Here is a 27,077-nt window from a genome sequence, read left to right as displayed (position 1 = left end):
TTCATAATTTATTCATTCAACAATCATTTCCTGAGCACCTACTGTGTACCAGCCCCCTGCTGTGTGAACTGAGAACATATGCAGTGAACAAGACAGACATGGCCCCTGGTTTTAAGAAGCCGACATTGTAAAGGCAGGAGAAATGTCTATTTAACAATCAGACCGAAAATATCATATACAATGTATTTATAAGTGTTATTGAGAGAATAAAGTGGGGTAAGGGGAGAGGGTGAAGGAAGGGGGATCTCTTTTAGATACGTTATTCAATTCCCGAATATTATTCAGCCATGAGGACAAAGAAAGTCCAGATAAGGGAAGGGCTCAACCCATGCATATATCTGGAGGAAGGGTATACTTGGTAGAGGGAACAGTGTGTGTGCAAAGGTCCTGAGGTAGGAATCAACTTGGGTCTTGGATGGCCACAAAGGAGGCCAGTGTAATTGAAATGCAGTAGGAGGGAGAGGGAGGAGGCACATCCTTGCGATGTCAGGGCCCTTGATGAATGTTGGAGCAGGGACAAATGTACGGACTTTGGGTATGATACTCCATGCTCATCATTTGGAGTCAAGGCCAGTGCCCTGTGCCTGCTTGGAAACAACCTCCCGAGGGCGGTAGAGACCTCAGAGTCTCAGGACTCACAGCCATGAGTGCTCATATATTCTGAAAATCTCTCTAGCTGGTCCAGCAATTCCTTCTTGTCCACATCCCCATCAGCCGGCCATTGCATGAGGAATGTCTTCTGGCCCAGGACGTAGATGTAACTGTGGGTGAGACACGGCAAGGAGGTTGAGAGCCCCGGGACCTGGAAGCATGGAGCCCTCCCTGCCATGCTCCTCTGCCCTGATAGGCAGCCTCCCAGAGCCATAGCCTGTCATGTTCACTCCACCAGGACATTTTGGGTCCCCCAGCATGTAGCCCGCATGGCTGGGGATTAGAAAAGGCTCCCCTTCCTCTGATTCTTTACCTCCTTTTGTTGGAAAACCAAATTTCTATCTACAACATCTACATGCAAATGGAGTCCCACTCACCCCCAACCCGCCAGCTGGAGTTGAGCAGTGCGTAGCCTACACCTCCCTTCAGGGCAGCCCTGAAACCTGAGACTTCTGCTGATAGGTGACAGGTGTTGATAGGAATTGTTGACACTAGGGACTGGACTTGGGTAGGGAAGGGGGGCCCCCCGCCTGAGTCCTGGGACAGCAGGAGCCCCCACGCACGCAGATTTGACTTTCCACAGGTCCAGTGCGTGGCCCATGATGAGGTAGGTCTCCTGTTCCTGCAGCCCCAGGGAGTTCCGGCAGGTGGCGTGAGAGATGAACTTCTTCCTGGTGAGGGACACGGCAGAGTCTGTACCTGGAGGAGAGGAGACCCAGCGTGTGAGTGTACAGAAGTCTGGCCCTTTTGCACATTGGGATCCCCAGGGTAGAACCCCGCGCTGCCTCTTCGGCCCCCTCAGACGTACCCCTCTTGATGATGTCTTCGAGTTTCATGTTGTAATAGATGTACGGATTGGAGGCGGAGGACTGCACAGACTCCAGCCTGACCTTGTACACTGGGAAAGCAGGGGCAGGAGGGTGTCCTGTTGGCATGTGGCCTGCAGGCAGACCTCTTCCCCCGCCGACCACTTCCCACACTCACCGAAGTCCACGCCTGTCTCACAGGCTGCTGCCTGGAGCTCCTCCTGCCGCAGTCCAGCGGTGTTCTTCCTCGGAGATGGGCATTGTTCTGGGGGGTCAGGAAGGAGCTGCTCTGGCTGTGCTGAGGGAGGGGGCTTCCTCCCATCTCATCCCCATCTGGCCCCAGGCCAGCCACCTCTGGATCTCTGAGTCAGGGTCCTTTCTCATTTCCTCCATGTCTCTTTTGGTCTCTTTCTCCCCTCCAAGTCTCTTTACGTCTCCCTCCATTTCTGGCTGTGTCATTCTGTCTCTGGGTCTCCTTTTTTGTTTCTCTTTGTCTCTGTCTTCCCGTTTCACTGCCTCTCTCTGTCTAAACTCAGCCTAGACGACAGCCAGGAGCTGATGAAGGGCTCCTGGATTCCCCGCATGGCAACCCCGGTCTCTCGGTCCCCATGACCTCACCTTCCGCACATCTGCAGACATCTTTGTGACAGATCTTCCGCAGGGAAGAGTGTTCTGCGGGCAGGTTGTAGACGGAGCTGCACCTTCGGGCTGAGAGAGGGGCCAGTGCCTGGGGAGGGCTTGGGCCAGCGTCCCTGCGGGCTGGGGCACCCCTGGCTCCGCCCCCGAAGACTCTCCCCCTTGAAGACTCGGTTTTTCCTGCCGCAGGCCGCGCCCAGTCACATCTCCCTCCCCCCCCCCCTTCCAGACTCCCCACAACTTCGACCGGCCGGGAAGGCCACGCCCCTTATCACCACGCCGGTGTCGGTCCCTTTCAGCACCATTCTACCCTTCTTCCCCGCTTCCCCTTGCCCAGGCCCCTCTCAGCCACGCCTCAGTCCTCCTTCCTGGCCCCGCCCCTCATCTCTCCCTCCTGGCCCAGTGCTTCACAGTCCCCTCTCTGGATACCCTTCCACCCCCAACCCCTACCCATGCTTACAAGGCTCATAGTAGTCATATATGGTGACCTGGGCGGCCTGCAGGAACTCCACCTGCAGCATTCGGTGGATCCGGAAGCCCAGCACGGTGTCTTCCCTGTGGGAGAGCTGGGGAGACGGAATCCTGTCTGAGCTGACCAGGGCCACTGACCACGGGGCACTGACCACAGGGCCTTGGCCATAACACTGACAACGTGTCCTTGCAGCCTGGGGAGCTGACCTCAGACCCTGTGGGTCTTTGGCAACACTGTCCAAGGTGCTGACTGTGGATTCTCTGCTCGCGGGGCTACCCATAGGCCTCTGGAGGAGGACGGCCAGCCTTCCTTACCTTATCCAGGTAGAGGACAATGGTGTTGTCAGTGGAATTCATCTTGATCTCATAGTGGAAGGCATACATCTCCATAGTACTTGTAAGCTGGGGCAGAGGGTGAAGATTGCAGGTTGTCAGAGACCCCCCGCTGAGGTCCCCAGCTCTAGGAGCTCTGGTCAGTGTGAAGTAACTCTCAAGCTCCCAGCCTTTGTCCCATCAACACCAGTGTCGGGGAAACTGAGGCACAATCAGGACAAGAATTTGTCTAAGGTCATGGAGGGAGGCAATCAGGTGTGATCATGGCTACGGACCATGGGGCATTAATCTGGGGGTGTAGATCGCCATGCTCACACGGGGAATGTGGGATGTTGCTAGGGCATCCCCACCCTGCTCAGGAGTAGGCAGGTGGGACCTACATTACCTGTTTGAGGTCATTCTCGTTGGGGTAGAAGCCGGTGAGTAGGGAGACTTCTATGATGCTCATTGTGGCCTCTCGATCTCCCAGGAACCTGGGGATTTCACAGCTCCATTATCTCTTCCCACTTTCCTCCTGCGTCTCCCCCAGTGCTCCTCCTGCCATCATCTATCTCATGCCTGGATGAAGGCAGTCAGCAGCCTCCTCCTGGATCTCCCCGTTACTCCTCTGCCCCCAGCAAACTTACAGATTTAGCAAGCAGGAATCTGATGGGTTGCTTCCTTGCTTAACAGCCTTTACCAGGTGTCTTGTCTCACCCTTCCACTTTCCCTCCTCTCAGCCCAGCCTTCATGTGATTGCTTCTAAGTGTCTCTCTCCTGCACTGGACCTTGGCACATGCTGTCCTCTCAGCCTGGAGTCCTCACTCCTCTTTCTGCCCTGAAACATGCTTGCATCTTTGCAATTTCCACTGATCCATCACTCCCTCTGGGAAGCCTTCTCCTGCCCAGGCACCAGGTCGTTCTCTAATTTGCTCTCCTTTGGTTCCTTGGGTCTCTCCTTTGCCATATTTAGTCACAGTTGTCATTTTACATCGATCCTGGGTGATTATTTTGTTATTGTCTCTCTTCCTGATAGGCTGTGAGCTCCACCAGGCAGAGGAGAGCTTCCTGGCTCACAGCTGTGCCCTCAGTTCTTAGAACGGAGCCTGGCATTCAGTAGATGCTCAACACATGTTTTTATCTGGGGCAGACCTGGGTGAAGGCATCTGGGAGACAAAGCAGAACTGGGATGAGGGGTGGGATGTCTTGAGAAGAGGAGGGCAGAGAGAGCGGTGGGCTTGGAATCAGTCCTGGACATCTGGGACATGGAGCAGGTTTGCCATGATGGAGCCTACCAAGACAGGCAGGTTGAGGGACAGGACTGGGGAGCAGGATGGCAGACAAGCATGGGAAGGCAGGGGAAGAGGCCAGGGGGGATGGGCAGGGGAGGGCAGGATGAGTGGTAGAATGAAGGGGCAAGCATGGAGAAGGGAGCTCGGCTGATTCCCACCCTCCATTCAAGACGTAAGGAAAGCTGGTAAGGAGTCTGGATACCAGGAAGGGAGGACTTCCTCCTGCCCAGCCCAAGATCCGGGTGCCCTAACCTTGTCTCCATCCGGAGCTGGAAGGTCTCTTCCCCCTTTTTATTATCTGCAGAGAGAAGGCAGGAGTTTAGAGGCTGGGGAACACAGCTTCCTGTGTTCAATTCCTGGCTCTGCTGTGTGACTTTGGGCAAGTTCCTTAAACTCTCTATGTTTTAGTTACCTAATCGGTAAATGGGGAGCATAATATTCCCAACCCAGCAGAGTTGTAGGATTAACTGAGTTAATTCAATAAAGCACTAATGTAGTGCCTTATTGGTACTTTATAGCTGTCAATTACTCTTACTACCATTACTACTACTACCACCACCACCACCTCTACTACTACTACTATTATTATTATTTAGAAATGCAATCCAAGCCAAAACCTGCAAGTCTTGGGGCTGGTGAGGCTTATTCCCTTCATCCCTACAGTGAGCTCCCAATGGCAGAGTCCTGTCTCTTCTTCCTTGGCACCCCAGACCAGGAACTCTAGAATCTCTTTTTTTATGATCTCTACAGCTCCTTATCCCAGTTCAGCCCCCATCATCGCCTGCAAGACCAGTGTCGTCACCTCCTCCCTGGTCTCCCAGCTTCTGCCCTTATCCTCTACAGTCTGTGCAAACTGTGCTAGGTCATACCCCTCCTTTGCTTAGAGCCCTCTATAGCTCCCGCTTCACTCTAAGCAAAACCCAAAGTTCTCACTATGGCCCATGAACCCCTGCACTGTCTGCCCCCATCATCTCTCCAACTCTTTTTCCTAAAACCCTACCCCTTGCTCCTCTCTGGCTACAATGGCTTCTTCAAACCAGGTAAGCTCATTCTTGTCTCCAGACCTCTGCACCTGCTGTTCTGCCTGCCTGGAATGCTATTCCCTTAGCTCCTTCCTGGCCCATTCTCCACTTTTTTCATGTCTGAGCTCAAATGCCACCTCCTCAGAGAGCTTTCCCTGGACTTCCTCCACATGTGTATCACCTTTTCTGCTTTGTTTTTTTGTGGTACTTATCATCACCTACTACTGTGCTATATATTTATTTTTTTATAATGCAGATTGTTGTCAGTAAATAGCAGTAGGAGTATAATGTATTTATTGTTATATTATTGTTTGTCTCCCCCTACTAGAATGTGTGGGGGGGTATTTTTTCTTGTTCATGCCTGTGTTCCAGGGTCCAGAAACAGGGCAAGACAGAGTCAATGCTCAATAAATACTTGCTGAAGAGTCGAATAAGGCAATACATGTGCTTACTGAATGAAACCTAAAATAAAGTAATAAAAAAAGAAGGTCTGGGAATCTTTGGGTCTAGGCTCACCTTTCAAGGTATTATGGAGAGTCACATTCAGTTGGTACAGGTTGCAGGTGCCCTCCTCGGACTCTGGGGACCTGTGGTACATGGTCAGGATCTGCCAGGGAAGGAAAGTTGTCAAGAGACCATTTCCACCTACTCCCTTCCTCCTCACTCCAGTCCTTGCCTATCCAGGTTCTGTCCCTGTGGATAATTCACAGCAGAGTCTGCATGATCCCAAATTCCTGGGTGCAGTGACTAGAAGACTTTTTAGAGTCTAGACCACCTCCTTGCAGGAGGGCATTCTGTAGTAATCGAAGTAGATTCTCCCTGTGCTCTCTATATGGTAGCAACTGGCCATACGTCGCTACTGAGCACTTGATATGTGGCTAGCACAACTGAGGAACTGAATTTTTACTTTCATTTAATTCAGATTTAACAGCAGCTCATGGGGAGTATGACATGCCTAAAGTCACACAACAAAGGCAGAGATTCAACTGTGACTCCATTGCCAGAAATATGCAAACAGGTTGCTCAAATTCAGTGAACAAGAGCTCTGTTCTCCTGGGCCACAGGCTATGGAGCCAGAAGACATAGCAGAGGGGAAGTGTGGAGTCATTCTCTGGGCATTGGAGGGCATGCTGGAGGGACAATCTTCCTTTTGGGGGAGGGAAGAAAGAAACATCCCTTCAGGGACTCAGCATGGAAGGGGCAAACAGGTCCAAAGACCCCTGGCCTCTGCCTCTCCTGACTCTTGAATTATAACAAGTGAAGATTTTTCTGAGTCTCTATTTCCCCACCTGTTAAATGGAGTCCATATTTTTACCAACTTTCTAGGGGCAGGTTTTGAGATGTCCTTAACTTTGTTCCTAGTAAATAGTATTGCCCTACATGGTAGCTAAAAGTATTGCTGATTTCAATCTTGTCTTGCAATAAACTGCCTCTATTCCCACCAACAAGGGGGATGGTGGTCGTACATGAGGTCTTCCAGCTAAGGACCTCATGGTGGGACACCAGACTTACTGAGATTGTGCCTCTCCCACTGCCACTGGCTTTGATCTCTAGGTCATCCTGGGCAGAGAACTGAAAGGAAGCAAGAAGAGGATTTGAGCAAACAAGAAGCAGCAAAACATGGCTCAATGCAATGGGTTTGGGGAGGAAAACATGCATGGGCAATGAGGCCTCAGTGATTTCCCTTACTTGGGGTCTAGTGACTCACTGCCTCCCTCACTCCACATAGATGATTTTACTTTTTCTTTTTGATAGAGCATTTGTGGTGTCTACACTGTCACAGGTCAACTACTACTGCCAACCCAGGCTGTGTTCTAATGTACATCTGTTCAATCCATCCACTTTACAGTGTCTGCAGAGTTTCTTGTGCATGGAGCCACCACGAGATTCTTCTCCTTGGCATCTATGCATTTACTCTTGTTTCCATCATACATTTCCTTTATCAACCAGAGAAAAATGTTACAAATTCACATCTATTCCCATCACCTCTGCTTAAGCCCCATTGCTATTCTTGGGATGCTTCTGCTTCAGGGCCTTTGCACCTGCTATTTCCTCTGCTTAGATACCCACAAGCCTTACTTCTTCCTTTCCTTAAGGTCTTTGCTCAAATATTACCATCTTGGAGAGAACTTCCCTGCCCCTCCTATCAAAAATTGCAACTCCTTAATGTTCCCATCCCCCCTTTCTGCTTAATTTTTAGCTATAGCCCTTTCCACCATATAACACACTACATATTCTACTTCCTCACATCTCTTTATTGTCTGTCTCACCTATTAAAACATAAAATTCTACATGGAAAGGGATTTTTAATATGTCTTATTCATGGCTATATTCCCAGTTCCTACAATAGTTCCTGGCATACAGTGAGTGCTCAGTAAAGATGAGTCAAAGGATTGGAGGTAAATATCTCTTCCTCCATGGAGTAAGATCATGATTACCTCCTTCCTCACACCCAGGGTATTTTCCCCTTTACACATTATTTCTTTTCTGTATGTCCAGAAAGCTTAAAATAGTTTTTGTCTTAGTTTCTTTCTATGCTATAAGTTTCCTGTGAACAGAGGCTTCATAATGCATCCCCCTTGCCCAGGAAAGTGACTGACACACAACAGATGCTCAAGAAATGGTGGAATAGGGGCACCTGGGTGGCTCAGTGGGTTAAGCCTCTGCCTTCAGTTTGGGTCATGGTTCCAGGGTCCTGGGATCTAGCCCTGCATCGGGTTCTCTGCTCAGTGGGGAGTCTGCTTCTCCTCTCCCCCTCTGCCTGCCTCTCTACCTATTTGTGATCTCTCTCTCTGTCAGATAAATAAATAAAATCTTAAAAAAAAAAAGAAATGGTGGAATAAATGAGTCAATACATTGACAATATAGACACTGGTTGTGAGATAATCTTAGAGAGGGACACTGGCAGGAACATGACTCTTGGCCTCACCCCCAGTGCCACCTCTGTATGACCTTCCTGTCAACCCCTCCATGCCCTACCTTTGCTGACCGGAGTTGGTAGGCGTTGCTCTGATCGATGACCCAATCAAAGTTCACAGCCTTCTTGGGCACTCTTATCTGGATCCGGAGATCCTGGCCACCATCGTGAGGGACAGCTTCGCGGAAGAGAGTGAGGGCCTCAAGGGCCACCACAGTGGTCTAGGTGTTGGGTTGGGGCCTCACATCAGCACCACTGACAGTGTCCCCGTACTGCGCCTGGCAGCAAATCAGCACCATGGGAAGCTCCTATCAGTGGGCTGGCCTTGTCAGCACCTCGGCTAGCGTCCCTCCCCCAACCCCCTCTTTCCGTGGCCCCGGGTCACCTGGGTGGACTTGAAGCCTCCGCCTAGCTCCCGCTTCTCCAGTAGCCACTTGGCAATGGCGTGCGTCTCATTGTGCCGACCCAACACCACCTTCTGCATCAGCGCATAGGCCGTGGCCTCAATGGTGTACAGGGAGTTCCTGTCCACTTTGTTTTGGGGCCAGTGGGTTTTATCTAGGAGATGGATGACCACTTTGTCTTCCCAAACTGGGCCCATTCACCAAAACCTGTCCTCTCCTGTGTTATCTGGCCCCAATTTTCTCATCCACTGTTTTACTGAGCACTTACTTTATATGAAACTCTTTGAGGAAGCATATGGACATTCTATTTTTGGAACAGATGTCTCCTAGATGTCTAGGAGACAGGGACTCTAATTATTTAGAGATGGGGAAATTAAGGTTCAAGGGTCTCCAAGTCCCACCATTTCCACTGCAAGTGAGTTTTCCTAACTCCATTCCTCTTGACTTGGAGGACGATGGGATAAGGATCCTTGGGCAGGCCAAGGGAGGCAGACCCTCTCAGTTAACCACATTTTATGATCTTATTTCCATCTTTGACCATGTCAAGCACTTTCCCAATTCAGGGCATTTGCACATGCCATTCTCCTAGCTTGGAATGTCTTTGGCCTTTCACACAGGTGGGCCTTCTTATCTTTTACTCCAGCTATAGAGTTAGTTCTTTTTTTGGAGAGGCCTTGGCAGTTCTCCAATCCATACTCCTCTTTCCTCTCCATCTCTCCCACCCATCTTATATGTTATCATCTCTGTGCTTATCTCAGTTTGTAGTTGATCTGTTTGTCTTTTGGCTGATCACCTAGAGTAGTAGGACCTCTGAGAGCAAGGACCATATTAGTGTTGTCCACCTTGATTTCTCAGAGTCTGAACTCAAGAGTTGGCACACCATAGATGCCCAATAAATGCAAAGTGATGAATCACACATTGCTGAATTTTAAATCACACAATTCCCCTCCCCTGCCCCCATGACTATGGTTCACACACAGCTGATTAAGAAGTGGCCCACACTCACCACGGCTGGCGAAGCTGTCCAGGCGGTCATTGGCTCGGGGGCTATTGGTGAGGGCCAGAGCATAGGAGACTATGGCTATGGCAAATGTTGTATTAATTTTGGGAAGGCGTTCCTCCAGGAAGCTACGGGCTCGTTCCATGCTGGCAGGCAAATTCTAGAAAGTTAGAGAGAGCTAACTAGAAGGGGGGCAATTAGAGGGAAATGATCTAGGAGTTGGAAGAGAGGGATGCATGGGGAGGGACATGAGGATGGGGGAACTTCCTTTGGGCAGAGGATCTAGAGGGCTGGGCTCTGCAGAGCCTGCACTCCCCTTTGGGTCTTACCGGTATCTCCTGGTGGCACAAGTCCTTCCCCTCATCTAGGGCAATCAGAACAAGAGCTGTGAGGGATATGTCTGCTTCAGAACCTCGGTAGCCGCCCTGTGGAAGCAGGATCACACCATGATCCCCCTAGTGTCTTAGAAAGACTTTCCCCAACCTCTCCGGTGTAACCTTGAAAAGCTCTCCTGTGTGACCTTGAAAAGCTCCCAGGTGCTCAGCTCTGGGCTGGAGGATGCCAAAAGCAGGATGGGGAGAGAGAGAGAGAAGGAGGAGGAGGAACCACCTCAAGATTTGCCTGTGTAGGGTCTGTATTACCAACCAAAGCCAACACTGTCGAAGGTGATGTGTTAAACTCTACACTATCTCAAAGCATTCTTTCAGCAGCTCCCTTTTGCCGATGAGGGAAGTCGTGGTCAGAGAGGTGGTCTTTCCATTGGTTGAATAATGTCCCCCGCCCCCAAAAAATTCGTGTCCACTCAGAATCTCTGATCTTACCTGGAAATAGGGTCTTTGCAGATGTAATTAGTTAAATTAGTAGGAGGTCATACTGATTAGAGTGGGCCCTACTTGGTGACTCCTGTCTTAAAAGGAGGCCATGGGAAGATTCAGAGAAGGAAGGAAGGCAAATGAAGATGAGGACAGAGGCTGGAGTGGTGCAGCTAGAAGTTCAGGAATGCTAAGGACTGCCCAGAGGCCATCAAGTCATAAGAGACAAGGAAATATTCCCCGCTAGAGCCTTCAGAAGGAGCATGGCCCTGCTGACACTTTGATCTGGGACTTCTAGCTTCCAGAACTGTGACAAAATAAATACATTTCTGTTGTTTTGAGCCATCCTGTTTGTGGTACTTTTTACAAGAGCCCCAAAGAATTAATTCGCACCTCACAGTCTCTTCTTCCCACGGTGGCCAATGAAGCCTGTAAACTCTTGAATCGAGTTGCGTCCCTCCTTGGTTCAGAACCCTCCATGGCTCCCATCTCAGAGGAAAAGCTCAAGCCCTCCCTGAAGCCCAAAGGCCCTGCACCATCTGTCCCACCCCCTCCCTCAGCTCTCCTCCTCCTCCTGTCCTCCAGGGTTGCTCACTCTGTCCCAGCCTCCTCGCTGTTCCTCAAACATAGTGGACACTTCTGGTCTCAGGGCCTTTGCACATGGTGTTTCTTCCGCTTGGAACACTCTTTCTCTGATTACCCAAGTGACTTGCTCCCTCGCCTCCTCAGGTGTCTAACAAACATCATCTCTTCATGAAGCCTCCCCAGATGACACCCCATCACCTTGATTCCCCTCTCCCTGCATCTTTCCCCATGTCACTTCTGCCATGCATGCCACACCATTTAGGTTTCTCTCATGCCCATTGCCTGTCCTTCACAAAAACATCCACCCCACATGAGAAGGGTCCGCAGTGCTTAAAGCAGTGCCTGGCATGTTGTAGGTGCCTGATAAGTGTTTGTTGGTAGGAAGAAACTCCTTTCTGTGAATCTGTGAACCCTGTTTGTAATGCCTCTCTGTGCCACTGTCCTGTACAGCATCTGGCTCCTGCCAGACAGGCCTCCCAACCCCTTAACTCCTCCCTTCATCTGGGGTTGCAATCTGTCTTTTCTAGGTTTATGCACTCAACCAGAGTTTTATTCAGCAAACATTTGCCAGCTATGATGAATCAGGCCTGCTTCCCCCAACTGGAAGGACTCATAGTGCAGGGAAAGCAAACTTGGAGCAGACTATTTCAAATCTTCACCAAGGTGAAGACTTTCAGCAGCAGGTTTTTTTTTTTTTTTTTTTAAAGATTTATTTATTTATTTATTTGACAGAGAGAGAGATCACAAGTAGACAGAGAGGCAGGCAGAGAGAGAGAGAGAGAGGAGGAAGCAGGCTCCCTGCTGAGCAAAGAGCCCGATGTGGGACTCGATCCCAGGACCCTGAGATCATGACCTGAGCCGAAGGCAGCGGCTTAACCCACTGAGCCACCCAGGCGCCCCTCAGCAGCAGGTTTTAGGGCCTGGCATCTCTCTTCCCTTTCAGCCTCAGGACAGGCTACCTGCTTTCCCATCTTTGGGCCTGCCGAAGCCTCAGCACTTTTGCATGTACTGATCCCTTTGCCTGGAGCTCTCTTTTCCATTCTTCCTCTACTATGTCTATCCCTTCTTCAGGTTGCTCCTTTGTTGTCTCTTTGGCGGTTCCCTGACCAGGCATGGTCCCTATTAAATAGTTTCTCCTATTATTTCTTTCCCATGGAACTCAGCACAGTTGTCATGTAAACAATCATTCGTTGTAATTACTTGGCTCACTTCCATCTTCCTCCTACACCCCAGCTTGTGAGTACTACAAGACAGGGGCTGTAGGTGTCTTGTTGACTGCTGTGTCTCCCCTCTGTCTGGGACAAGGCCTGGTACAGAGCAGTTGCTGGATAGATGTCTGTTGAATGAGTGAATGACACCCCTACTGTGGTAGGTACAATAATAGAGACAAGCACAGGGCTGGCATTCAGGGGAGACCCCAGGAGGAGGTGGGTTTGAGCTTAAATCAAAAGAGAAAACACAATCTGGCCAGCCAAGGAAAAGCAAAAGGGATGGGGCTTGGCTATTCCGTGCAGAGAGAGCAGCTTAAGCAAAGACAGTGAATTGGAGGAATCCGTGATCAGGGAGTAGTGAGGGGTAAGTCTTGGGGGAGATACAGAAGAGAGAGAGATACTGTCATAGACAACTGTGAGCCATAGAAGGTGTTTGAACAGGGGAGAGACATCCCACAGTGTTTGAAAGCTATTTCTGGAGGCTGATGTGCAGGAATATTTGGTAAGGATGGCTGTGTTGGCCGGGGGGTTTGAGAAGACTCAGCTCAGAGGGAAGAGAACCAGGACTGGAGCCTGCTCGAAGTGGGAGTGAGAGAGGTACGGGGTCCCAGATGTGCCCAGCCTCTCTGACATTGTAACAGAGCTCGGAGAGGTCCAGAGCAGGGAGATATGATGCTGGATGCTGGGCCCTGGCTTTTTCCTGTTCTCATTTTACCTGCAAACAGGTCAGGGGTCTGAGGTTCCCGCTAACAGTGCACAGAGCCCTGGGTTTGAATAGCCCAGGAACAGGGAGGGCAGTGGTCACCTGCATCGATGCCATGATCACGGGGCCATTCTCCAAGAAGTGCCCGTCCTCTGCCTGCCTCTTGGTGATGATCCAGTTGGCAGTGGCACAAAGAGACCGCAGATCAAGCGTGCTGGTCGTCATGATGGAATAGGCCAGGGAAAAGACCCGGAACACGTAGCTCGTGAGCCTGTCCAGGGATAGATGCGATGGGTGATGACTGGGAATGGCAGCCAAGGGGATTCAAGGGCAGGGGCGTCTACACTAAGGGGAGTCCACACCTGCTGCTCCAGACTGTTCCAGACTGACCGTTCATTTGCTGCTCTCCAGGTGGGCTGGCATGGACACCAACCCCTCTCTCTGACATTCAGACACCAACTCTCTATTCAGGTGCTCTCAACAATAACCCCTAGGTAACCCCCGGACACTATCACCCCCACAGTTACCCCCGAACCATAAACTCCTGGGTAATCCTTCAGGTAAAACCCAAGTAGCAATCCTTCTGGCCCAAAGGCTGCCTGCCCCGAGCCCCTGCTGCGTGGGCGCCCCTGGGGTCATCAGGCCCCAGGTTGGCCCTTGGGCTTCATTCAGGGTGGCGGTGGCAGGCCTGTCAACATCCTCGTCCTCACCAGGTGCTGCCCGGGTGTCCGTTGCTGATGTGGTAGGTGCCGTGCGCGCTCCGGTGGGTCAGCATGTGGGTGTAACCTGGGGAGATGGGTGGAGGAAGGCTTTCTGGGAGATTTGGCATTTGGGTGTGGCCGTAAAGGGGAGTCGGTCATCAGGTATGGACATGGGTGGGGCAAGATGTGGGTGTGGCTTGGGGGCTCCTCCTATCAAGGCGTAACCATAGGAGGGGACTTGTCTAGGTGTATCAGGAGGTGGCTGCGGGGCCCAGGTGTGACCATGGGAGCCAGTGTCCAGGGTCATCTGCGAGTAACCTGTGAGAAGGGTATGACTAGGAATTTCTGCTCAGACGGATCATGGAAGATGGAACCCAGGAAAGGGGGTACTTTGGGGGCCACTACCTGGCAGTTTCCTTGGGGGTTGTTTCTTGGTTGTAAATTAGGGGTATCACTGTGTCTGTGTGGCTTAGGGGAAGCTACTCCTGGGGATACCTCTCAGGTGTGTTCTGAGTGTTGCTACTCAAGTATGACCTGAAAGTTGCCTGGGAGATTACCGTTTGGGAGTAACTTTGGGGGCGATAGTGTCAAGGTGTTACCCGAGGGTTATGGCTGAGAGCACCTGGAGGGAGAGATGGTGTCTGAGTGCAACTGGGAAGAAGGGTCAGTGCCCTGATGAACCTGAGGGTCTCTGTCTGGGTAGAACTAGGACTGCATCTCTGGTTGTTACCGGGAGGTGTGGATATAGCCTGGAAAGGTGTAATGGGTGTGAGACCACCACCTGGGGTTATCCTGGAGCTGTCTGTTTGGGGGTTCTGTAGGGGTATAACCCAAGGCATATCCCTGGGTGTACCCTAGGACAGTGTCTGGATATAATAGAACTTGGGGGCTCCTGCTTTGGGGGTAAACCAGGGTGTTTGTTGTCAGACTGTAGCCTGTGAGAGGGGTCCAGATGAAGGGGTACCGGTGGGACTTGGTACCAGTTTGCATCCTGGGAGATGAGTCAGAGTATGAATGCTGTTGTCAGGGAGAGTCCCATGGGGTCCACACCCAACCCTCGGGGTACCCCAGCTACCTTTCCAGAGAGTCCCAGGAAGAAACCCCTCTCACCTCTGACAATGTTCTGTATCACCTGCTCCCTGAGCTCCACTCCAACCTTGCCCCACTGGCCAGCAGCGTCCAAATAGCGGGTCAGGATGACCGCAGGTACCAGTTTGCTTAGTGTCTGCTCAGGGCAACCAGTCGGCACCCTCAGCAGCTGCCATTTTTCTCCAGGTGTCAGGGTGCCCAGGATCGTCTCGCCAAGGATGTCCCCTATCAGATGAACAGAATCATCTCAGGAATGGCATAAGCCACTATGGCTCTCGGCTCCCCCAACATGGACACCCCAGCCCCTCCTCCCCGTGTGCCCAGGCAGGCGTTGGGGGAGCCAGCTCCCCGGTCTCCCGATCCCTTCCCCCAGGGGTCGTCTCTGTTCCAAGCACCTTGGACACTGACAAACACTTCTGCTTCTGTATTGGGCACCATGTTGAAAAAGTTCTGTCTTGGCACCACTTCAATCTGGGTTTGACCTAGGTTAAGCCGACACAACCTTCTGTGACAAGCAGATTCTGGGGTTGGGGAACTCAGGGTGTGCAGACCCCAGAGGAGCTCGTACTGCCCACCTGGCTGGACCCCCTCATTTCAGCTCCTCCCTCCCTCCTGATGTGGCCCTAGGATCCCACATGCTCCCTGCAGACCCCACAAACCTTGGGGGTTCAGGAGGATGCTATGGGACCTTTGCTGTATCTGCCCTTCTGCCTGTGAGAGGCAATGATGAAACAAGTTAAAAACAACAGCAGTAACAGTAATGATGACAATCACAATGACAGTAGGAGGAGGCATTGGTTAGCTGTAGAGAGCACAGACTCTGGATCCCAAATATCTGGGTTCAAATCCCAACCCTTCTATGTTCTAGCTGTGTGACCTTGGGCAAATTACTTAACCTCTCTGTGCCTCAGTTTTCTCATCCATAAAAGGTTCCTACTTCACATGGTTGTTCTGATGGCTCAACGAGTTACTATTCTTACAGAGTTTATATCATAAGCGCTGAACATGTGTTTGTTAAGTAAATAAGTTAAGTAAATAAGAGAAGTAAATAAAGTATTATTGATGGGTTGTGCACAACCAGATATGAGATATAATTTTCACAGCTTTCTGATTATTACTCATGGCTGTGGGTGTGATGATTATCACACCTTGCAAATAAGGAAACAAAGGCTCAGAAAAGTTAAGTAAATTGTCCAAGGTCACACAGCAGAGACAAGGCTTGAACCCACTGTGACAACAAAGTCCCATAGTGGAGGCTCTGTGATTGAACTTTCTTTCTTTTTTTTTTTTTTTTTAAATTTTTATTTATTTATTTATTTATTTGACAGAGAGAGAGAGAGATCACAAGTAGGCAGAGAGGCAGGCAGAGAGAGAGGGAGAAGCACACTCCCCGCTGAGCAGAGAGCCCGACATGGGGCTTGATCTCAGGACCCTGAGATCATGACCTGAGCCGAAGGCAGAGGCTCAACCCTCTGAGCTACCCAGGTGCCCCTGTGATTGAACTTTCAAATCCATTCTCTTGCCCCTCACTCCCATCTGAGAGCTCTGTTTGTTGATCCTGGGCATACCTGTCGGTCCTGTGATCACAGCTGGGGACCCCCGGGGAAGCCCCACTGTCTGCACCAGTAACAAGAGGTGGGGGCCCCCATTACCTTGACCAGAAGTGTCTTCCTTATGTGGTCCACAGCCTCACTTGTCCTGATCCTGACCTCCACATCCACTTTGCCTATCTCAAGTGGGAGAAGCACAAAGGGCACCATCTTGGAGGAGGTGGGAGGCAAGATCACGACCTGGCGGGATGGGGCTCCTGGCTTTGATGCACTGCACAGTGGCTCCTTGTAGGGGAACTCCACGTGGACCTGGGCAGGGTGGGCAATTAGGGGGTCCTGATGCATGGGGTCGTCTAGGACCCTAGTCACAATTACCTCCCTCTCCTCACCCTGAAAATCCCAAGGAGGTGACAGCACAGCATAGTGGCTGAGAGCAAAGGCCTGTCTGCCACTTATGGGCTGTGTGACCTCAGGAAAGCCCCTTCACCTCTTTGTGCCTCAGTTTCCTAACATGTACACCAAAAGCAATGATAGCAGCCATCTGCTGGGATTATTGTGCATTTTAAATGAGAAAATACCACAGGATCTTTTCAAAAGGGCAACCACTTGGCTGACCCCTTTGAATAATGGACACACTCCAACCCCTTTATGAAACACACTGATGGATAGTTTGAGAGGAGGGGAGGGCTCAGGCTTCACCTTGACCTGATCCGTCCTGAAATTGTACAGCATGGCTTGGATCTGGACCTGCTCATTCCTGATCACGGCGGAGGGCAACTTGAGATCCACAAAGAGTGATTTCATAACTATCAGCTCAAAGGGGTCTGAGATGCAGAGACCTAGAGCCCGGGGGTATGTGGGCATTAAGTAGAGGCCAGCTGTCCCGGGGCTGGGCAGGACCACCATTCTCCCATCTTCTCAGCCCTGGGCTTGTGGGGTCACCTTTTCCAGGCTTGAGGCTGACAGCCACTAACTCCCACGTGGTGATGGAATCTGGCACGTTCACAGAAAAACTGTATTGGGAGATGCCTCTGGAAGTGGTGAGGGAAGGGGGGGGGCATAGGGGAGTTTGTGGTCAGAGCCTCTGCCCTGGGGAGTCACTGTCCAGGGGTCAGTGGGTCACCTTATCAGAGACATCATCACTAGAGGGTCGTCCTTGGAGGGGGGGAACCACTGGGATTTCTATCCCCCTCCAGGGAGGTTGTAGTGACTATACTGAGCTCAGTGTCACCATTGGGGGCACCGGCTATGACTGACGTCCACTGATGCCTGGAAGGGCCAGGGACCAGATGCCGCCAGGGACGAGGGGGCTGTGGTCCTACCTGGATGTACTTTTCGGCAGTTCAAACTTTGTCCAGAGCCAACTCTCGGGGAACCAGGTTCGGATAGGCTGGTCCTCCAGGAGGATGTCACCTAAGTCCTCATCTCCATCCGCTGCAAGGAGAGGATGTGGGGCGGTGTCTCCGGTGCAGCTTCCCACCCCGTCCCCTCGGGGCCCATATCTCCCCATGACTTGTCCCACAGGACTTCATGCCCCTCAGGCAAGCCCCAACCCCCACCCCCTCACCCCCCACCACAGCCTCCTCACATGTCCCCAAAAGCAGCTGCTCCTCCCGAGCCTCCTGACTCAGGGCCTCAGACAGACGGCAACAGCTCAGGAAAGCAGCGACACACGTTGGCCCGTGGCGGACATGCCGTTTCCTCTCTTCACATGACAGCCCGATGGGGCTCTCCTGGAGCCCAGCCTCGCAGCACTTTCGCTCCAGCTCTGTCTCAAACTTGTTCACTGTGGGCCAGAGGTAGAGGGACAGAGGAGGGGCTGAGAGGAACTAGAGGAAACTTGGACTCATCTACCTCAATGCCACGGACACCTGGTCTCTATTTACCCATAACCCTGGCAGATGCTGGTCCCAGCACTTTGCCTGTATCTTCCTCTCGAAGCTTCACATTGAACCCATATGCTGGGTTCTGAAGAGGAAGCTAAGCAACAGAGAGGCTAATTCATTGGCCCGTGGTCACACAGCTCCCAAGTGGCAGAGCCGGAACTAGAATCCATGCTGCCGCTGCTTCTCATTTCCCCCTCCTCCTCCTGTCCCTTCTTCTTCTTCTTCTTCATTTTTTTTTTTTAAGATTTTTAAAAAATTTATTTGCCAGACAGAGATCACAAGTAGGCAGAGAGGCAGGCAGAGAGAGAGGAGGAAGCAGGCTCCCCGCTGAGCAGAGAGCCCGACGCGGGGCTCGATCCCAGGACTCCGGGATTATGACCTGAGCCGAAAGCAGAGGCTTAACCCACTGAGCCACCCAGGCGCCCCTCTCCTGTCCCTTCTTGACAGGATTGGTAATGCCATGTTTGCATATTAGAGATGCCATTTCAACTTCTATTTTTTTTTTTAAGATTTTATTTATTAGAGAGAGAGAGAGCACACAAGCAGGCGGAGGGGCAGAGGGAGAGGGAGAAGCAAACTCCCCACTGAGCAGGGAGCCCAATGTGGGGCTCGATCCCAGGACCATGGGATCATGACTTGAGCTGAAGGCAGAGGTTTAACCAACTGAGCCACCCAGGTGCCCTAACATTTCAACTTCTGATTTCCATCATGTGGTTTTTTAAAAAAATCAAAACATAAGCCATGTTATAAAGCATGATGTCAAGTTGAATGCTTCTAAGTTAGGAAACTGAAGGAATACACTTAAAGGTAAAAATATTCAGGGGACCTGGATGGCTCAGTTGGTCAAGGGTCTGACTCCTGGTTTCAGCTCAGCTCATGATCTCAGGCTCATGGGATTGAGCCCTGCATGGGGCTCCGCACTCAGCATAAAGCCTGTTTGAGATTCTTTTCCTTTTTCTCTCCCTCTGCTCTTCCCCTTGCTCACACTTGCTCTCTCCTGAAAATAATAAATAAATGAATAAATAAATATATATATAATATATAGCAATTAAAAACTCTTATTGTTTACTATTAACATAATTATAGTTAAATTTTATAACTCATCATTATCATAAATAAAACAAGAGTTTATATTATGAACTTTTCCCAGGGGGTTAGCACAATTTAATACCAAAATTAGAGTCAAGGTTTTACCTCAATTTCTATTAGGTTTCACTTACTTTCTCTTTATTTAGATTCACAAAGTCATGAGCATTGCTCTAGGAGACAGAAAAATCTAGTATTTGCAAAACCCATGCTTCCAACACCACTCAGTGCTGCCTCCCATCTTCCCTTTACCCCAGGCTCAGAGCTTCTTATTCTGGTCCACACCCTGGCCTTGGGGATGGCAGGTTTGTTATTATCTGTGGGCACCCAGCACCCATCTCTCCTTTTGTCTACGTTCGTTTTTGTATCACAGAGCCTACATAGCTTGAAGCTGCATTTCCCAGACTCCCTTGCCGCTAGGGTTCTAGATGAGATAAGGTTCTGCCACCGAGACACTCTTGTGTAGGATCTGGAGGGTGGAAGAGGTGGAGGCCATTTTCCCTGGCAGTGGTAGCTGAAGGGTGAACCCCAGTCTATGTGTGTTTTTGTAATGGGCACATTTCTGCACTTCATTACTGACCCACCAGCATCGCACGAGATATGGGCAGCAGTTTCCTGAGATGTCACACATTACAAAGCTGCAGTGAGGTGATTTTTGAATCCCAGCAAGCAGCCACTCCTACAGACTCTCTAATGACTTTGAAAGCACCAAACTCCCATCATTAAATCCCTCCCTTTCTGCCTGAAGTACCTAGAGCGGTTTCAGTTTTTCTCTTCTAAGCTCTTATGAATACAGTAGGTTAGGAAGCCAGGAGGGACATGTCCAGCTTTAGCTCTGACCTGCATTCCTTTTGGTCTCCAGCCTCTTCAGAGAGCGGCGGCGGCGGCGGCTGGCAGGGGGACTCTGAGGGCACTGCCAGTCTGAGGGTCAGAAGAATGAGGGGGTCGCTGTCATCAAGATCATTATCAACATCCCTGATATTTATTGGGTGCCGACAGAATGCCCCGTGCTTTCTAAGCATCATTTCTTTTAATCCTGTAACCTCCTCATGTTCATGATTCACCACTTAAAAGCTGTGCAATCTTCAGCAAGTCGCTTAACCTCTCTGGGCATTAATTTCTCCAGCCATGTAAATTGGCATAATCCTAGGTCTATCAATGAGATCATTCATATGAAAGTACTTAGCACAGTGTCCAGCTTGTAGTAAATAGAAACTGTTACTGATATCATTATTTCTGGCTGAAAGAAGACACTCCTAGTTGTCCCTAGTATTCACTCTCCCCCTTCATCCATGGGTACTAAACCTCCCTCTTTTGCATATCACTCTAGAATGAAGACTACATTTCCCAGCCTCCCTTGCACCTAGGCAGGGCTGCATGACTGAGTTCCAGCAAATGAAATTTGGGAAAATATCTCCCCTTCCCACTTCCCTTCATACTCTTGCCTGGCAGGAGGACCTGACGAGGTGCCATCTTGTAGCAGAGCAACAAGCTAGAAGGAGCTTGAGCTCCAGAATGACCTCAGAACTCTTACTGAGTGAGGAATAAACTTCTACCTTGTTTAAGCTATGTTAGTTTGTATCTCTGATACCCATGGCCAAACCTATATCTTAACTAAGACATAGAGTCACTTCTGTTATTATCCCCATTTTACGGACTGAGAAATTGAGCCTCAGAGAGGAAATGTAACTGACTCATGATAAGTAGGATGCTTCTAGATTTTAGCAGGTCTGACATCAGACCTCATGTTCTTAACCACTAGACAGCACTGCCCCCCGCCACCCTGCCCCTGGCATGTTCCTTCCTGTACCTGAGCTTGTCAGGGTATGCATCCCTGTGCTCATCTTCAGGTCCAAGCCAGCATCCTTGAACACAGCAAGTCCATCTTTCCCACTGCCCGATGTACAGCCAATGTCATGTTCCTCCACCACATCCCAGACCTGGGGGTTTAAGATAGGAACCTAGCTTTGGAGCCTGGGTGACCTTTTCAGGGAAGGAGCAATGGTGCACTGAAATTGCTGGGTCAAATAATAATTCTCACACCGCCTCCCATTTACTGAGCTCTTATCACCTTCTAATCTCTAGCTGTGCACTAGCTCCTTGAATCCTTGAATCCTTGCAACCATCAATGTTGCCCACTTTACAGCTGAAGAAGCTGAAGCACCAGTTTTAGAACCTCTAGGCAACCTCCTGGCCCAAAGCCCATGTATTCTTACCTTCTTCTGTGTGAGCTTGTGTTTACTGTTCAAGACATAAACAGCCTTGTCCACGGCCACCAACCCCACTGTGGCCTCTTCATCACCCGTCACCTTTAATTCCACATCGCTATTGGGTTTCAAAATCTGGGAGTGTCTTTCTTTCTTTAAATCAACCTTCAGCTGACCCAGGAAAAAGAGAGATGTCAGTAAAAGGCCCTCATATGCTACCAAGGGATTTCCCCAAGTCCACTTTCAAGTTTATGCTCCTTATGGGTCTGATGAAGCATCTAGGAACTTCACCAGGCCAATCCCAACTCCACACATTTGTTTGCATAGTCTCCATGCCCTAGGCTGAGCTTTTTATTTATTTATTTATTTTAAAGATCTTATTTATTTGACAGAGAGGGACCAGAAGTAGGCAGAGAGGCAGGCAGAGAGAGAAGGGGAAGCAGGCTCCCTGCTGAGCGAGAGCCCGATGTGGGGCTCGATCCCAAGACCCTGAGATCATGACCCGAGCCGAAGGCAGAGGCTTAATCCACTGAGCCACCCAGGTGCCCCACCTAGGCTGAGCATTTAAGGGCACATCTCCTCTTCCTCTCCCCGCCCCTAGACTTGGAGCCCTTCAACTTGGACAGACGTTTCTGCCCATCCAAGCTTTATGATGTAATGTACAACTTCAAGGAATTTGGCTCACCATCCCCATGCATCTGTCTTTCACGTCAACCCATACGGAGTCAGCCACCAGTTCAGGATCCTGACCTGTTCCCCTGGGCAGTATATAAAAGGCCAGGATGCGGAAGGAGGGCAGCATCTCTGAAGTAACATCAATAGTGGCTACTGTGTGGTCACTTTTTAACTGATGTTTGACATCCACAATCCGGCCCTTACTCAGAACCTTGGAGATAAGAGAAGACAAGAATGAGAAGGGTCGGGTCAACCTTTTCCGGAGACCATCTCAGCTCACAAGGGAGACTCACAGTTCTTTTGTTTCAGCTCCTTAGTCTGAGGCCACCCCAAATGGTTCCCACCCTCACACCATTGTTCAAAGTTTCTCCAAACCAGCTAGCCAAGGATGTTCCAGGGAAATCATTCCTTGGCTTAAGTATTAGTCCTAGCCAACTCACCAGGATGGTGAAGTGAGTGATCTGTTTCTTGGTTTCATGATTCTGATGTCCTGTGACAAGGCTCAGGTAGATGCTGCTGCCTACCTCTGCGACTGTGTTCACCTCAATGTGCAACAAGTTTCCTGACCCACCCTGAGTCGAGTAGGGCCAAGCCGTCATATTGGCTGAAGCTTGCTCTTCTGGCTGGAGAGGTTCTTCAGTTTCTACCTGGAGAGAGTGATGGGCAAGTAAACTTCCAGCTCTTCTAGCTCACAGTGCTCCACCATCCCTGCCCCATTAGGTTGGTACCAGGATAGGGAGCTTCTCCTGATTATTTGCATTTGTGTTGATGGTCAAAATGGCCTCTCCACTGGCTGAGGTTCGGTCTCGTTTGTCTTGGCATCGGACAAGGACTCCAGAGGCTGGGGACCCATCAGGATTTGAGACAAAGACCTGAGGTGGAATAGGGGTGAGATGAAAGACAGGCCTGGTGGTGGCCTGGTATGAGAAGTGGGTACTGGGAATCTGATATGGACAGGACTGCCTTGTATAGCTGTACAAGTTGTGCACTGAACAACACTGGGGGAACTATACATATTAGAGTTTTGCAGTGTGCAGTCATATGTGGTGGCCCTGGGGGTTGGTGTGCTGGGGTAATGGGGGTGGAAGGGATTAGAATGGAGAGATGAGGAGGGCTTGGGGAAGTCTTTAGTAGGACTGGCACCAAAGGATGTCTCTGGTTTTCCTAATGTCCATCAGACTTCTCAAAGTCACCTCAAATGAATGTATGTAAAACCAGCATTCTTGCTGTGCAAATGTAGCCTAAAGATGACTCCCTGTGCACCACCTTCTAGCCTGACTGTGACCACTAAGCCCCCCACAGAGAAATTATGGAACCATCACAGTGCTTTGGGGCAACTTGGGTTGAGACTTGAGAGAGACTTGGGATTGGCCTGAGAGGCATGATGGATTCAGTTCTCAAACAGATGTATTGTGGGGGACAGATGAGCCCAGTGTGTTTTTTTGTCTCCTGAGAGGGGTCTGTTAGGGGAAGTGAGCTCCGAGTCCCTGGGTGGAATGAAGTCAGACTCTGACCTTAACGTGGAAGGGCATCCCAGGCTTGAAATACTGGGGAGTCCTGATGAACTTGATGTTGTATGGGCTCCGGACAATCTTCACCCCTGGGGTCTCAGCCTGGACCATCTCACCCCCTGGAGAGACAGGGGACGGTGAGGTCTGCAGAGGACGTTCAGTTTCTTGGGAGAATGACAGAGCTGCTGGTATGGGAAGCCTGTCCTGGTGAGGACATGGAAAGATAGTAACACAATCTTAGCTCCTTCCACCCTTTCTGGCATTTTTGCATTTCTCTGATGAGGAAACAGGCTGGGAGGTGGCCCGTGGTCACACGGGTGGCATGTCTAGTTTGGGTAAGGACACTGTCCTGACTTCAGCCAGGAGATTGGGTAAAGGTGGCACCTGAAGAGAACACGGTGACATTGACAAAGATAGAGGCCCCAATGAAGTCCTCTTCTGGGCCTTGGAATGTGGACATCAGTGTGTTCTTCTGGAGGGATACGTGACCCAGGCCTTCAGAAATCTGCTCTCAGGGTGAGAGAGAGAAGAGGAGACGGTTTCTTGGGGAGTAGAAAAGATTTGGTGGAGGGGGAAGTTAGGTGAGGGTGAGGTCAAGACTCAGTTACCTCCACTTTCTGCAGGGAGCTTTGGATGATCATCCGACGGGAATGCAGCTTCACCCCGAAGATGGCCAGAGCCTGTCCATTCACTGGCTCTTTGAATACATAACTGCGGGTGTGTGGAGGGTCATTGCACTGGGCTCTGAATCACCTATACAACCTCATGTGGTTGCAGAGATGTCCTGTATGACCTCATGAGGCTGCTTGGATGGTGCTAAAACTTTGGGAGGGGCAGAGGTGGCCCCTGGAAACTCAGATGGTTTCACTGCTTACCTACACAACCCTGGGAAGTGATATATGTGTTCCATAAAGCTTTGTGTTGGGTTGCAGATGTGGCCTGTGCAACCTCACAAGATGGTGGAGGTAGCCCTTAAAACCTCATCAGGCAGACTAGGGGGCATGCATAGCAAGCTATAGGGATGGTCTGCAAAGTGTTAAGAAGTGGCAGATAGGGCCCTTACAACCTCAGGTGGACAAATGGTCTGTACGACCTCATAGTACTGTGGAGATGGCTTGAACAAATTCATAAGATGACAAATGTGCCTGTGCAGCCTTGTGGACCTTCAGAGATGGTCTGAGCTGTGAGACATGGCATGACTTTATTTGGTGGACAAGATGTCCTATACAACCCCAGAGACCAGAAGGAATGATCTGTACTACTTACATGTGGCAGATGTGGTCTGGACAACCTCACAAAACAATGTAGGTTTCCAGGAATACCTCATGGGTGGCAGTGAGTACCTCTACCATACCTTAAATGCCATAGAAGTAATCTGCTTCTCTACCCATTCAGTTTCTTGGCATTCCTGGTCCTCTGGCCAGGCTGGGGACAAGGGGACTTACCAAGCCTCGATGTCCACACCCAGAGCCTCATCGTTGAGGTGGAAGAAAGTCTTGTTTGGCTTCAGCTGGACCTCAAATGATGGGAGCACTGGGTGGGGTAAAGGCAGTGGACACCCTCCATATTTTGCTGTCCCCCTCTATGTCCCCTCCCTGTTCACTATTTCCTCAGTGACTCTTGCAATCCCCAAGGATTGGAACACATGGTTCTGTTCACCAGCACCCAGCTTAGGTCCTAGCACACAGTAGGTGCACCACGATCCCTCTTTTCCACTTCCAACCCTGTGTCTTGCATATCCCACCGCGCCCTGCCCATCACACCCTACTCACCATAATCCCTGACTTCAAAGGTTGCCTTGAACTTCTGCTTCGCTGCACTTTGGTAACTGGCTTCGATGCTCCAGGTCCCAAAACTGAGACGCAGAGAATTAGAAGAGATGGAGACTGAGGAAAGCCTCCAACCCTCCTTCCACAGGGCTCCCAGCAGAGCACCTGACAATCTGTGGGAGTTTAAAGGATTTTGCGAAGAAACCGTCCTTGGCTAGCAGATCCTGGCTGATCACAGTGATCCCTTCCGGGTTCTGTGGGGACAAGGGGTGTAATTCATGCCCCAGGCCTTCAGACCATGATAGAACCTCATGGGTCTACCCAGTAGGATCCACCCTCCCATCAGGAGAGGCCACCTTGATGTCCAGAGTGAATATCCTTTGGGCAGGATCCATCTTGTGGTCCATAGCAAACACCCGGTATTGAACTGGAGGAAGAGGAAAGACTCTGAGTTCTGGGTAGAATCTGAAGAGGAGGTAGTCGTTAGGATCTTGGGCATTAGGATATAGGGGTCTTTGGGCAGAGGGTGACCTTGGGATATGACAGGCACTGGGGGAGGTGGGGAATGAGAGTCAGCGTCTGCCCGAGGCCAAGTGCCTGGGCTCTCTACCCAAGTGTTCCGGGGTGTAGAGAGGCTTGTCTGTCTGGATGAAGATGTAGCCAGCATGGGGAGCCACTGGGACTATCCTCTCCATGGATGAAGTGGTCAAGGTGGATGCCCAGTTTGCCCGGATGATGACATGCTGCTGTCCAGGTTGTGGGGGGTATATCAGGCTCTCGGGAATCTGGGGAGAGAGGTCCACACTCTTCAGGCTCTGCAGAGGTCCCCATCCCTGGGAGCAAAACCCTGAGCCAGATCTTGGGAGAAACAACTGAATGGGGGCCCTCTGGCTCTGGGGCTGGGAGCAAGGTGGCCTTGCAGCTTGCTCCTACACAAGAGCGTCCCGCCAAAGTGGGACTGCAATCCAGTCCACAGTCCGGCTCCCAAGCCACCAGCAGAGGGCGCCGCTTATTAATTCTCCCAGAGATCTCTTACGGGCTAATCGCTGCCCTTCTTGGAGCCCGGATTCAGGGGACTTTGGATTTCTAGACTGCACAGGACAGAAGAGGAGCGGTAAGTATATCCAAACCCTGCCTCGATTCTCCAGTGCTCCTCGTGGGGAGTCCCTCTGGAGTCTGCCCCTCTCCATCCCCGCCGCTGACCCAGAGCCTCCCTCTGCCGCCACCCATCCCATCCTGGCCTGTAACCTACCGTCACAGACGCCTGTTTCATAAAGTTGTTTGCTTCTGAGAGAAGGAGGTGGCTCTTAGCCACCACTGTCTTCTTCATGGGGAAGTCCCATACGGTGAGGTTCACCTCGAGGGTCCCTTTGAGGGACTGCTGGGAGTCCGAGTGAGCCTGTACGTGGATGGTCTCAGGGCTGCCGACCCGCAGGGCGCGGGGGGTCACCAGGATGTACCTGCCAGTAGACAAACGCAGGAGCATGGGGGCGGTGGGACTCCAGTTGGGGAAGCAGCTTCGGAAAGCAGGCGCACGCGTAGGGAATCACTCAGGCAGCGGCTGAGTGCCCTCTGTCTCCCAAACTCACAGCGGCTCAGCATGGCCAAGAGGGGTCCCCAGGAGGAGCAGAATCAACCCCACAGGCCAGGGCACGTCCATGGCAGTAGGGGGGTGATGTGCAGCTCCAGGCCACGGACACCTGTCCTCTTGTCTACTCTGTTTGCTTTGGCCTCTTCTGGCTCAGTTAATATCTAAACAGGCGTGGGGAGGGAATCCCCAT

At 50.9% G+C, this 27,077-nt stretch overlaps 1 protein-coding gene across 1 annotated transcript; it reads right to left on the bottom strand.

Moving 5' to 3' along the window:
* LOC116571965 (complement C3-like) lies at nt 1–27,077 on the bottom strand. Its single transcript, XM_032310564.1, has 41 exons — nt 26,886–27,077; nt 26,549–26,756; nt 25,907–26,081; nt 25,653–25,723; nt 25,462–25,550; nt 25,300–25,382; nt 24,973–25,060; nt 24,136–24,238; nt 23,912–24,032; nt 23,531–23,646; nt 22,745–22,888; nt 22,457–22,663; nt 22,027–22,227; nt 21,351–21,512; nt 20,945–21,074; nt 19,975–20,055; nt 17,751–17,948; nt 17,485–17,596; nt 17,105–17,193; nt 16,862–17,001; nt 16,265–16,471; nt 15,272–15,323; nt 15,008–15,094; nt 14,634–14,837; nt 13,533–13,608; nt 12,925–13,093; nt 9,841–9,936; nt 9,518–9,671; nt 8,493–8,665; nt 8,170–8,328; nt 6,703–6,762; nt 5,707–5,797; nt 4,421–4,466; nt 3,283–3,370; nt 2,880–2,966; nt 2,554–2,659; nt 2,076–2,165; nt 1,636–1,722; nt 1,460–1,549; nt 1,215–1,350; nt 1–761 (listed from the first exon to the last, which is right to left on the bottom strand). The coding sequence occupies exons 1-41, from the start codon at nt 26,954–26,956 to the stop codon at nt 629–631; spliced, it is 4,980 nt and encodes a 1,659-aa protein (XP_032166455.1). The 5' UTR covers nt 26,957–27,077; the 3' UTR covers nt 1–628.

The sequence above is a fragment of the Mustela erminea genome, chromosome 1 (assembly GCF_009829155.1).
Source record: "Mustela erminea isolate mMusErm1 chromosome 1, mMusErm1.Pri, whole genome shotgun sequence".
NCBI classification, from domain to species: Eukaryota; Metazoa; Chordata; class Mammalia; order Carnivora; family Mustelidae; genus Mustela; species Mustela erminea.
The sequence above is the reverse complement of the archived record's forward strand: the minus strand, read 5'-3'. Positions and strand labels throughout refer to the sequence as shown.

Coding starts and splice junctions, on each gene's coding strand:
- LOC116571965 (XM_032310564.1), bottom strand. CDS start 26,956: ATGGACGTGCCCTGGCCTGTGGGGTTGATTCTGCTCCTCCTGGGGACC. Junction 25,551..25,652: donor TATTCACTCTGGACATCAAG/GTGGCCTCTCCT, acceptor TTGTCCCCACAG/AACCCGGAAGGGATCACTGT. Junction 15,324..16,264: donor GGAAGACACTTCTGGTCAAG/GTAATGGGGGCC, acceptor TGCCTCTCACAG/GCAGAAGGGCAGATACAGCA.